The sequence below is a fragment of the Sus scrofa genome, chromosome 5 (assembly GCF_054392235.1).
Source record: "Sus scrofa isolate SSC_HxYL_T2T_F1_AM1 chromosome 5, Sscrofa_HxYL_maternal_Yorkshire_Landrace_v2.0, whole genome shotgun sequence".
NCBI lineage: Eukaryota > Metazoa > Chordata > Mammalia > Artiodactyla > Suidae > Sus > Sus scrofa.
In genome coordinates, this window is record NC_139387.1 from 51,202,316 (window position 1) to 51,215,911 (window position 13,596).

The following is a 13,596-nucleotide window of genomic DNA, read 5'->3' on the forward strand; positions in this document are numbered from 1 at the left end:
GAGAACAGACAAACACAACCAAAGTTGAAAACAGTACCAAATACTCTTCAATGTTATATGAAACATGAACATATCTCTTCCTAGTTATGACCAGCAAATAATTAAGTGCTCACAGGGCATGTGGCATGACCTGGTAGTCTTTTGATTTTGATATCTTTTCATTTCCACTACATTCCTTCTGAGTAATCTTGTTTCTGTGATATTCCCCTGAGTAGTTTCTATTTCTCACACCTCTCTGCTTTAAACGGTTTTATAAATATGACTAGCATGATAAATATTTCTTAAGTATACTTTGATAATATTACTATATATCACAAATCTTCACTGGTTCTTGTTCAATAGAGGGTACGTTCTAAAATTTTTAGCATGCTGTTCAAGGTTCCTCTCTGCAATTTACTTTTCCCACCCTTATCATCTGCATTAAAAACCCTTTGCTTCTTCCAGAATTATGCCAGACTGCTATAATTCTTTGTCCCTATAATTTTTTTGAAGGTTGTGAGGACAACAATTTATTATTATTTTGCAAATTAGTAAAGGAAAAGAATTAAGCATGTCTTGGTTTTCCTGGATGAACTGCATTTCAGGAAAAGTTTTTCTTTAGAGAGATTCTAGCTAATAAATGCAGAAAGAATGACAGACTATCAATTCCGCAATTCCTAATGAAATTCTGGATATAGGCAATGATCAAGTGAAATTAAAAGCACTAGGTGAAAAATCATGAAATACTTTTTTTTTTTTTTTTTTGCTTTTTAGGGCTGCACCCATGGCATATGGAAGTTCCTAGGCTAGGGGTCGAATTGGAGCTGTAGCCACCAGCCCACACCACAGCTACCACAGCAATGCGGGATATGAGCAAGATCTGCGACCTACACCACAGCTCATGACAACGCCAGATTCTTAACCTACTGAGTGAGCCCAGGGATCAAACCTGCATCCTCATGGATACTAGTTGGATTCGTTTCTGCTGAGCCACAATGGGAGGCTTTGAAGGACCTTTATAATGGACAAGGGGGCTAAGTCCCTTAAGGATTAATTATTGGAAGAAATTTAAGTCAGTTGAAGGATTTGCAGAGTGGTTAATTGATTTGCCATGTTAACTAGCTCAAATAGTTTTCCTGTTGTTGAGTATTCTTTATATCACATTAGGACAGGATGTGTGGTAAAAGGAAACAGAACTTTGGGTCCAACTCCTGCACTTACAGTGTGTGACTTGCCCACTTACCTTCTTTGAACTTAAATAGCTCTTTGATAAAAATGGGATAACAAAAATAATACCTGCCTCATAGGGGTATGATGAGGTCAAAATGAAACAGTGAATTATAGGACATAGTATAAAGGTCAAAATATTAATTCCTCCTCTCCCCTACTCAAATTTCATGTCTGGTATAAATCAGATACACGTGGCATATGCTCAGAAATATTAACTAATGAGTTATACTTACCTTTTTAAGTGTTGCTTTGCTTTTGGGATCCCAGCCATATCCTCTTTCAGTAAGTACTTCTTAACTCCTAAAACATAATTTTCAATGTATTCCAACCAGTTCAACTGGCGCACATCAAAGTTGAATACCTGAAAGGGAAGAAGACATTATGGAATGTCAGAATTGTACTGTCGACAATCACTGTGTCCATTTGAGGAAGTTTCTTTTACATAAATGAATGATGTTCAGTTTGGAAGATTTTGGCTGTATCCCTCCAAAAGAGATATTTGAGCTGTTATTTTTAAAGGCAGTGACCATATGGATTACCACTTACATAGGAATATTTTATTTATTTTTTATTTTTTTTAGGGCCACACACACAGTATATGGAAATTCCCAGGCTAGGTAGGGATGGAATCAGAGCTGCAGCTGCCAGCCTATGCCACAGCCATGGCAATGCCAGATCCTTAACCCACCGAGCAAAGCCAGGAATTGAACCCACATCCTCATGGATACTACTAATCAGGTTCATTACTGCTGAGATACAACAGGAACTCCATACATAGGAATATTTAAACATGGTTCAAGCACATACGTTTGACCTTTAGGAAGTCTAGAAAATTTGAAGGAACTGGTATTATTCTGGTAAAGCCAATTTTATTTGAAGTAAATGAGGGCTAAATTTTTAAAGTGATAGAATAATGTGTTAGTTACTAAAACAAATTATATGTCTTTTCCTTTGCTACAATATCACTACTTCTTTATGCTGATTAAGGTAAACTTTGAAAAGCAAAGTCTTAAGCACTAACTTAGAATTTATATTCTATATTTACTTTAGAGATGTTATCCATCATGTCTCTTGGTATGCTACTAAATCCCTTCAGAAACATTTAGAGTGGTAAGAAAAGCTCTGCTTCTTAGAACACAAGAGTATTTTCTCCTCTTAAGACAGAAAATGCTATGAAATTATTTCCTTTTCACTTTGCCACCGAAAATCTTAAGAACAAATTCACTGCCTAACTGTACTGGCGCAGTAGTATTGCGTAGACTACATGAGTGTTCTTTTTTTTTCATTCTCATTCTTGACTTCATATTTTAATACATATTTTCCCTAGTTTGATGTTTTATTTGTTTTGTTCTTTACCTGTTTTCATTGCAAGTTATCTCAATCTTTGTGAAATAAGTTGGAATATTAACAAGGCAGATGAGACTGAGTTCCAGAGAGCTTCAGAGGCTTATCCAAAAGCTGAATTGCTTTCCAAAAGTAATTCTGTATTACTTGGTATGGATATGTTTATTTTCCACAGTATTACTAAATGTTACTTATCTATATAAACAAAGACATTTATTTTTATTTATTTTTTAATTTGTTTTTCACATTTAAATTTTTAAGTAGTTCCAAAGCGCCTAGATTGGGAAGACATTTATTTTTATACTATTCCATATTTTAAGTTAGGTTTCAATGAAGCCCTAGTTTGGAATCCTCATTCCATAGGGCAAATCAAACTGAATTCTGAGGCATGCCAGAATTTGGCAAGTATTCAGGACTATTATTAACTTTGCTAAGATATTTTGAAAGCATGTGTTAAACTCACTGCATTTTGATTTTTTTTTCACCAAATTTTTAGGTTTTTTTTAGCTAAAAATATTTGTAAAGTGTCAAAAATGAAACTCTAAGCTTATTATCTTTTGAATTATTTGGATGGGTAAATACCATGGGAAAAATGCGGTAAAGATAAGCCTACATATTTGAAGCTAATTTTTAAAGTAATTTATAATAGCTTGAGGTGTTTTTGTTTTTTTCTGTTTTTTTTAAATAAGCTGGTTGATCATTATCATGCATGTCAAAGGTGCTTAGAAGAGTTCTGTCTATACAAGGTATGTAAACATTTCTGAAAAAAGCTCTATTTCATGTCAATTTTAGAGTTACTCAGCAATAATTCAGTTAAAATATCCCTCTAAATCTCAACTGGTTAGTTAATATAACATTTATAATATCTGACTGCAAGTAACCCTTAGGTTTCATGGTGTGAAGTAATTCTAGGACTTGGATTTGAATCATGCTTTATGAGGCTGGTATGTAGGAGCTGGCAGGTGAGGCTAGCTGTAGCATCTGACATTCACTTCTCATTTTGACTCGGTTTCCTCTACATATGGACAAGCACAAGATAAATCAAGAAATTTTTCTTTTTAAAAGAAATTTTAGTGGAAAATGTCCACCAAGAGAGTGAAAACTTTAAAACTTAATTGAAAACTAAGGATATGCTCAGGGGACAAGTAACTGCAAAAACAAAGCTTGGGACATGTCAGCAGTATAGAAGATTTCTGTATTTGTGAATTTCAGAATATGTTAAGGTTTCAGGACTAAATGTTTGTGACTAAGAAGCACTAATATTGAGCAATTAAAGTGAAGGCCTGTCTTGAGAAACAGAAGTCGGGACTGTCAAAGATAAAGCATTATATGGAGGAAGACTGACAGTGCTAGAGAGAAAGAAGGTCTTAGATGGGCTAGAATGCAGAGGAGGAGGGGTTAGCTTTAAAAAGATAAGAAATAAGGAACTGAAGCTTTGGAGATACAGAATGATTTTGATTTGACAGGAACAGCTGATGAGAGAGTTTCTAAGCAATAAAATTTTTTTTTTCATTGAAGTCATATGTTTTGGAGGTTAGCAGAAAGATAGCGGTGCTTAGGATTGAAACAAAGTCTATGGGACAGGACTGCAGAACAGCAATGAGGATCTAACCAAAGGCTAAGAACCCAGATCTCTTACCTATATTATTTACTGCAATTGTGTTGCAGGAAAATGTCAGCATTCACAGAGTTTCTTAGGAGGAAAGAAAGAAAAGGAAGGAAGGAAGGAAGGAGAAAGAAAAAGAAAAAAGAAAGATTGATTCTGTGTATGTAACTAAAACTTCCTTAATTCATCAGCTTTCCAGGTTGAATAATTCTAAATTCTGAATGAGTAAGGCTTTCCTGTTAAGTCAGTGCTGTACTCACTCTCTGGTCCTCGGGACTCAGCTCCGACATCAGCATTTCGGTGTTGTCTGTGCTCCATTCCCAACTCCGGTTGATGAAATACTCCAGCATGGAAACAGTTCTTAAAAGCCGATTCATGAGCTTTGTCATCCTGAGGTAAAAGGTTAAAAAGGAGCAAATATCAATGCACCACACATGGCTGCTCCCCTGCTACTCTCTAGGGATATGTGAAAATGTTTGAAAAAAAAACATGTGAACATAATTTGTCCCTCTTTCTCCCAATTCCTTATTAAAACTCTTATTCTTTTTTCTTTCACGTTAACTCTGTTGAAAGGAGGGAAGGGGATGAATCTAAAGGAGCTTGTTCTATCAGGCACTTTACTACCACCAAACTTATTCTCTTCCTCTTTTCTACCGTCTCTTTCTCAAGAGCTACAAACATTTTAAAAGCTGAGCCAGATATCCACCGTTAATGACATACTGTTCATTCTTTGAATTCTGAGGTAGACAATAAGAAAACTTATTTCTCTTTATTATATGTTCTTGGATTTTTTTTTTTTTTAAATTGATTGATTCAAGGTCTCAGTATATAACTTCCAAGCAGAAATGGCGACTCAGCTTCTGGTAAACTGAAAACAGTTGTTAACTGTAATGCAGATTTAAGAGTAGATTTATTTGTTAATAATCAACTCAGATATAATACTGATAATTTTTAAAAACATCTGCACCAAATCCTATAACATCTGCGTTAGGTAGTCATCTATCTGCATTTCTATGAATGGGCAAATAAGCTTAAGAAAGATTAAGTGTCCATAATCATATGGTAAGAGTCAAAGCCAAAGTCTTGATGGACTTAATGGACTTGATGGACCTCAAAATGCCTCTGCTTTTGTAATTTCACCCCCTGTGTCTAATTACTTAAGGTGAACCATATCTTCTAATCCCTTGACTAGCTCTGCTATTTGAACTTCCTAATTTTATAACAATTTATAAAAAGCAATTTTCGTATGCCATCTTATTTGATCCTCATAATATGATTCTGTGAGGTAGTCAGGATCTGTACTTTTCTTCTTCTTTTTTTTTTTTTTTGGCCAAGCTGTGTCATGCGTAAGTTCCTGGGCCAGGGATAAAACCTGTGCCACAGCAATGATGTGAGCCACAGCAGTGACTACACCAGATCCTTAACCCACTGTGCCACCAGGTAACTCCTCTATATTATTTATCTTCATTTTATAGAAGAATTAATAAGGACAAAGTCACATAGCTAATGCTCAAAGCTGTTTTCTGACTATAAATCACCTTTAACCTATAGAATATTTTATTTTTGTCTTAGTTAGGCTAATCTTGGTAATAGCGATTACTATAGTTGACCAAATAATGACTTATTATGCTATTTTGGAAATTTGCTTTTATTTCTGGTCAAATCCTACTGTGCATATCCTCGATGACTCAAGAGGTACTTCTCTCATTGTATCATGGGAATTTCTTAGGCAAGAAGGTAGACTCACTATGAGCGTCATGATAGGGGCCCATTTAGCTATTTTTTTTTTAACATCTTTGCTATAGACTATTTATATCCCCTCAAAATTCATATGCTGAAACCTGTTCCTCCTAATGTGATAGTACTTCAAGAAGGAGACTTTGGGAAGTGGGAAATGCCCTTATAAAAGAGACCCCAGAAAGCTCCCTTAACCCTGAAAGTGTGTGAGGACACAGAGACAACACAGCTCTCTGGGAACCAGGAAGTGGGCCCTTAGCAGATCTACCAGCACCTTGATCTTAGACTTCCCAGTCTCCAGTACTGTGAATAATGTTGTTTATAAGCTACCCAGTCTCATATTCTATTATAGCAGCCCAGACAATCTTAGCCATTCTACAACTCTGATGGAATTGATATGATTTCAATACATTTTTATTTAAAAAATGTGTATCACTGAATCACTTTGCTGTATACCTGAAACACTAAATCAACTATACTTCAATTAAAAAAATTTAAAAATACATGGGAAATAGAAGCAGGTGACTCATAGCACAGAAAACTTGAATGTTCAATACACAAATGAAGACCCAGCCCATCCAACAATCAAGGGAATGCAAGTCAAAGTGACATAAGCTTGTCCTTGTCATTAGTTTGACAATTCAAAAGACTGATTTTTGCAAAGCATCAATGAGGGTGAGAAAGAAGAGATTTGTACTTTAATATGCTGTTGTGGTAATGTACACTGACAGAGCTTTCCTTCATGAAATCCTCCAATCTAGCAATCCCACTCCTCAGCATCCTCCCCAGACCTGAAGGCACATTCTAGGAAAAAACACAAGTTGGCTCACTGTTTGCAATAGGGGGAGAAGAAAGCCAGTACTAGTGGAACGGCTTAGACTTCCATGGAACATTAAGTGAAAAAGAAAACATGTAGGATAGATTTATACATGTACAGTTGCACATACTTACTGCAAAGCAATATACATGTAAGTGTATATGTGTATATGTATATATATGCATATGTATATGTGTATATATGTATATGCATGTGTGTGTATATATATGTATATGTATATATATATATATATATATATAGAGAGAGAGAGAGAGAGAGAGAGAGAGAGTTGTAAATGCATAGACAATGACACACAAACATATCTGGGCAAGGAAAGGGTCCAGAAAGATCCTAACATTTTCTGCCATGAAGATTATTCTTAAAATTCCTATTGTAAAACAAACCTACCCATTGCCCACAAATATCACGATTTAATTTCTAACAAACAAAATACTTAAATATTTTGGTTGGGCTCTTTCTTTTGTTCTTCTTTTCTACTTAATGAACTTTCTTCTTTATCCAGGTATTTTCCCAACTCTGATATAATTTAAAGGCTTTTGCATTTCTGCCAGCAATGTTTGGTTTTTCTTCTTTTCCCATCTTTGTTTAATAAAGCCTGTCATACAAATATTTTCCCACAGCCACAGTATCCCCTCTTTCACCTTGCCCAAGAAGAAACTGGCAATTAACAAGTTACGAACTCAAAGTAAGGTCTCTGAAACTCTGGATAAATTCTACATTGCCTAAGTTTCAGTTATTTGCTGAGAGAGACTTCTTCCATTAAAAAGGGCCACCACGAAAGGCAACACTGTTCATGCTTCTGATTCTTGATGGCAGGAATTGCCTTTGGTAATTATGATAATCATCACTCCTCAGACACATAATATTCAAGTGAGACAGGGGTAGAAAAGGACATGTCTTAAGTCGCACAGCTGGATGGTCACAGAGTTGTCTCAGCATCAGCACACTTTCACTCTACCTGTTCCCTGTACTCACCACTCATTTCCAGGTGGTAGTAATTGAGCTCAGGTTTCTTTAACACTTTTCTGTCACTTTAAGACTGCTTAAAATTCTTCCCCTAGGTTTTTTTTTTTTTTTTTTTTTTTTTTTTTTTTTTTTAGGACTGCACCCATGACATATGGAAATTCCCAGACTAGGGGTCCATTGGAGCTGTAGCTGCCAGCCACAGCCACAGCCACAGCAACGCCAGATCGGAGCCACATCTGTGACCTACACGACAGCTTGTGGCAATGCCAGATCCTTAACACACTGAATGAGGCCAGAGATCAAAACCCACATCCTCATGGATACTAGTCGAGTTCACTTCCTCTGAGCCACAACAGGAACTCTTCTTCTCTTAGCTTTTATTTCTTCACTTGTAAAATTGGGATGATGAGAATATTCTCCTTGAGTTGTTGAGAGAATGGAAATGAGATCATCATTCATCTTCCTATGTGTATATGTGAGGCTATTACAATTGTTGTACATGTTAAGGTTATCTAATAATTAGAAAATTTCAGACACAATCTCAGTTGCTTTATTTGCTGAATTCATCAAACAAGTTCCTTAACATTTAACATCTTTATGACAAAGGATTTTTAAAGTAGGGGTCCTTTGGGGCTTCTCATTAATACTGTTTTGTGTGTTTGTCCCCCATTGGGGACATACACAAATACACACACACACACACACACACACACACACACACACACACACACACATATATATATACACACACACACACACACACATATATATATATATATACACATATGATTCAATTTTATCTTTGCAAAGAACTAGCTTTTAGTTTCACTGATCTTTTCTGTTATTTTGTCTCTTTCATTTATTTCTGCTATGATCTTTGTGATTCTTTCTTTTGGGATTTGTTACTTTTTCTTTCTCTAGTTGCTGTAGGTATGAGGTTAGGTTTTTTTTATTTGAGATCTTTCTTATTATAACAATACAATAAGATTATATTGTTATAAGCTTCCCTCTTAGAACTGCTTTTGCTGTGTGCCATAGGTTTTGGATCACTATGTTTTCATTTGTCTTTATGTATTTTTTTTAATTTCCTCTTTGATTTCTTCAGTGATCCATTGGCTATTTAGGAACATTTTATAGCTTCCATGAGTTGTGTTTTTTCAGTTTGTCTGTATAGTTGATTACTAATCTCACAATGTTGTGGTCAGAAAAGATGTTTGATATGACTTCAGTTTTTAAAATTTACTGAGGCTTGATTTGTGACCCAAGATGTGATCTATCCCGGAGAATGTTCCATGTGCACTTGAGAAGAATGTGTATTCTGCTTTCAGATGGAATGTTCTATAAATATCAATTAAGTCCATCTGATCTAATGCATCATTTAAGGCCTTGTTTCCTTTTTGATTTTCTGCCTGGATGACCTGTCCAATGATGTAAGCGGGATGTTAAAGCCTCCCTCTATGTGTAAGTGTCAATTTCTCTTTTTATGGCTGTTAGCAATTATCTTATATATTGAGGTGCCCCTATGTTGGGTGCATATATATTTACACTTGTTACATTTTCTTCTTAGATTGAAACCTCGATCATTATGCAGTGTCCTTCTTTGTCTCTTATAACAGTCTAAGGTCTATTTTGTCTGATATGAGTATTGCTACTCCATCTTCCTTTTGATTTCTATTTGCATGGAGTACCTTTTCGCATCCCTTCACTTTCAGTCTGTGTGTGTCCCTATATCTGAATTGGGACCCTTGTAGACAGCATATATATAGGTCTTATTTTTGTAACCATTCACTGAGTCTGTGTCTTTTGGTTGGAGCATTTAATCCATTTACATTTAAGGTAATTATCAATATGTATGTTCTTATTGACATTTTGTTATTTTGGATTTTGTATGTCTTTTTTCTTCTCTTCCTCTTTTGTTCCCTTTTCTGGTGATTTGATGACTATTCTTAGTGTAGTATTTGTTTGCATTTTCTCATTTGTGTATCTATTGTAGATTTTTGGTTTATGGTTACTATGAGGTTTTGATATAGCCATCTCTATAAGTTGCTGCTCTCTTAATTTCAAATGCATTTCCAATATGCTGTATTTGTACTCTCCTCTTCTCATGACTACTGGTTTTGACATCATATTTGTACATGGATTATTTCCTACTTTACTGTATGTCTGCCTTTACCAGTGAGCTTTCCCATTCATAATTTTGTTTCTACTTACGGCCTCTTCTTTTCTACTTTTAGAAGTCCCTTTAGCATTTGTCATAAAGCTGGTTTGGTGGTGCTGAATTTTCTTTGCTTTTGTTTGTCTCTATAGCTTTTGATTTGTCCTTCAAATCTAACCAAGAGCCTTGCTGGGTAGAGTATTCTTGGCTGTAGGTTTTTCTCCTTTCATCACTTTAAATATATCATGCCACTCCCTTCTACTCTGTAGAGTTTCTGCTAAAAAACTAGCTGAAAACTTTATGGGGATTCCCTTTAATGTTATTTGGTGATTCTCCCTTGTTGCTTTTTTTTTTTTTTTTTGGCTGTACTCATGGCATGTGAAAATTCCCAAGCCAGGGTTTGAACCCATGCTACAGTAGCAACCCAAGCCACTGAGTAACAATGCTGGATCCTTAACCCACTGTACCACAAGAGAACTCCTTGTTGCTTTTAATATTTTCTCTTTGTCTTTAATTTTTGTCAGTTCAAACAACATGTGTCATGGCATGGTCCTCCTTGCATTTATCCTGTATGGGACTCTTTATGCTTTCTGGATTTGTGTGATTGTTTCTTTTCCTATGTTAGGGAAATTTTTTGGCTGGAAATATCTTCAAATATTTTCTCAGGCCTCTTCTCTCTCTTTTCTCTTTCTTGGACCCCCATAAACTGAATGCTGGTGCATTTAATGTTTTCACAGAGTTCTCTTAGGCTGCCCTCATTTCTTTTCATTATTTTTTCTCTATTCTGTTCCATGCAGTTCTTTCCCACCATTCTGTCTTCCAGCTCACTTATTCATTATTTCCCTCATTTATTCTGCTATTGATTTCTTCTATTGTATTTTTCATTTAAATTACTGTATTGTTCATCTGTGTGTGTTTGTTCTTTAAATCTTCTAGCTCTATTAAACACTTCTTGTATGTTTTTTCTGTGCCTCCAATTTTTTTCCAGGATCATCTTTACTATCATTACTCTGAATTCTTTTTCAGGTATATTGCTTACCTACACGTCATTAATTATTCTTCTGGGGATTTATTCTTGTTCTTTCATCTGGGACATAGTTATCTGCCATCTTATTTTATCTAACTTTCTGTATTGTGGTCTTCATTCCACAGACTGCAGAAATGTAGTTCCTTGTGCTTCAGGTGTCTGCCCCTGGTGAGTGAGGTTGGTCCAGGGGCTGGTGCAGGCTTCCCAATGTGAGGGAATGGTGGCTGCTCACTGGTGGGTGGAGCTGTGTCTTGTCCCTCTGGTAGGCAGAGCAGTGTCTAGGGGCGTTTTTTGAGGCATGGTGGCTGTGGGCTCAGGGCAACTTTAGGCAGCCTGTCTGCTGATGAATGGGGCTGTGTTCCCACCTTCTGGAAGAGCTCACATGATAAAGATTCCCTGGGGTCCCTGCCTCCCCAGAAAACTCTGCAAGACCCACAGGTAGGTCTGGCCCAGGCTCCTATGGAGTGATAGCCTTGCTCTAGAACCTAGTGCATGTGAAACCTTGTGTGCACCCTCCAAGAGTGGCATCTCTGTTTCCTCTATCCCTGTGGAGCTGCTCCTGCACTCAGGCCCTGTTGGCCTTCAAAGCCAAATGCTCTGGGAGCTTCTCCTCCTGTTGCCAGATCCCCAGACTGGGGTGCCTGATGTGGGGCTCAGACTTATGAAGGAAAAGAAAGGGCCCAAATCAATAAAATTAGAAATGAAAAAGGAGAAGGCACAACCGCATCACAGATATACAAAGGATCACAAGAGACTACTACAACCATATGCCAATAAAATGAACAACCAAGAAGAAACAGGCAAATTCTTAAAAAGGTAAAATCTCACAAGACTGAACCAGAAAGAAATAGAAAATATGAATAGACCTATCACGAGTAATGAATTTGAAGATGTTTTTAAAAAACCTCCAACAAACAAAAATCCAGGACCAGGTGGCTTCAGAGGTGAATTCTATCAAACATTTAGAGAAGAGCTAACAGTGATCCTTCTGAAACTCTTCCAAAAAACTGCAGAGGAAAGAATATTTCCAAACTCATTCTCTGAGGCCACCATTACCCTAATACCAAAACCAGACAAAGATATCACAAAAAAGAAAGTAAGAAGCCAATATCACTGATAAACATAGATACAAAAATCTTCAAGAAAATACTAGCTAGCCAAATCCAACAATGTATTAGAAGGATCATACATCATCATCCAGAAGGATTTTCAATATCTGCAAATCAATCAATGTGATACATTACATTAACAAGTTGAAGAATAAAAACCATATAATCATCCACAACAGATGCAGGAAAAGCTTTTGACAAAATTCAACATGCATTTATGACAAAAACCCTCCAGAAAGTGGACATAGGAGGAAACTACCTCAACATAATAAAGCCCATCTATGACAAACCTACAGCTAACATCATACTCAATGGTGAAAAGCTGAAATAATTTCAGCTAAGATCAGGAATGAGACAAGGATGTCCACTCTTACCACTTTTTTTGTCTTTTTTTTTTTTTTTAGGGCCTCACCCCAGCATATGGAGAGGTTCTCAGGCTAGGGATCCAATCGGAGATGAAGCCACCATCAAAAAGTCTGGAGATAAATGCTGGAGGGGGTGAAGAGAAAAGGGAACCCTCCTATACTGTTGGTGGGAATTTGATACAACTCTGGAGAACATTATGGAGGTTCATCAAAGAACTAAAAATAGAACTACCACATGGTCCAGCAACCCCATTCCTGGGCATATATCCAGAGAAAACCAAAATTTGAAAAGATGTATGCACTCCCCCACACCTCCCATGTTCACTGCAGCATTATTTACAGTAGCCAAGATATGGTAGCAACTTAAATGTCCATTGACAGAGGAATCAATAGAGAAGACACGGTACATATATACAATGGAATTTTACTCAGCCATAAAAAGAATGTTATAATGCTATTTCCAGAAATATAGATGGATTTAGAAATGATCATACTAAGTGAAGTCAGAGAAAGACAAAAATATATGGTATCACTTATATGTGCAATCAAAAAAAATTATACAAATGAACCTATTTACAAAATAGAAAGAGATTCACAGATTTCAAAAAGACACTATGGTTTCCAAAGAGGAAAGGTGGGGGGCAGGGATAAATGTGGAGTTTGGGATTAGCATATACACACTATTATATATAAAACAGGATATCAACTAGGACCTATTGTATAGCACAGGGAACTCTACTCAGTATTCTATAATAACCTATATAGGAAAAGAATCTGAAAAAGAATGGATGTGTATATATACTATATAACTGAATCACTTTCCTTTGCATTTGAAACTAACACAACATTGTCAATCAAGTATATTCTAAAGCAAAATAAAAAATTTAAAAATTATGATTCACTTGTCACCTTTGATGCCCAGCTGACAGGAAGGCTAAGGCCTGGGCCCTAACTTTCCATGCAGAGACACTCTCAAAACTATTGTCCCAGCTTCTCACCTGGGTTTCCTCCCCGTGAGCCGCAGATAAAAGTCATAGATGATGGCAGGGGCCCGGTGGCTGACAGCATTCCAGTACTGGATTGTGATGCTGTTGGTTGTGAAGTCAGCATTCGGCCTCCTAAAAGCTCTCTCAAATGGAATTTTTTCAAAGGCTGCCAAGACTTGTAATGCTGGGGGTGGGGAGAATAGAGTAAAGCACTAAGTCAAGGAGCATATAAACCCACTCTGGTGGGTAGCATT

The 13,596-nt window shown here is 36.5% G+C and overlaps 1 protein-coding gene across 17 annotated transcripts in view; it reads right to left on the reverse strand.

Moving 5' to 3' along the window:
- Nucleotides 1-13,596, reverse strand: part of FAR2 (fatty acyl-CoA reductase 2) — a 178,457-nt gene that overhangs the window by 7,607 nt on the left and 157,254 nt on the right. For all 17 annotated transcript variants that reach the window (XR_014803677.1, XR_014803681.1, XR_014803680.1 and 14 more), the window contains 3 exons: nucleotides 13,355-13,526; nucleotides 4,420-4,549; nucleotides 1,443-1,570 (listed from right to left, as the gene is read on the reverse strand). Coding sequence is in view for 11 of the 17 variants with exons in the window: in XM_013988334.3 (XP_013843788.1) it covers nucleotides 1,443-1,570; nucleotides 4,420-4,549; nucleotides 13,355-13,526 (430 nt within the window). In the remaining 6 variants the exon portion in view is untranslated. The remainder of the gene's footprint in view (nucleotides 1-1,442; nucleotides 1,571-4,419; nucleotides 4,550-13,354; nucleotides 13,527-13,596) is intronic.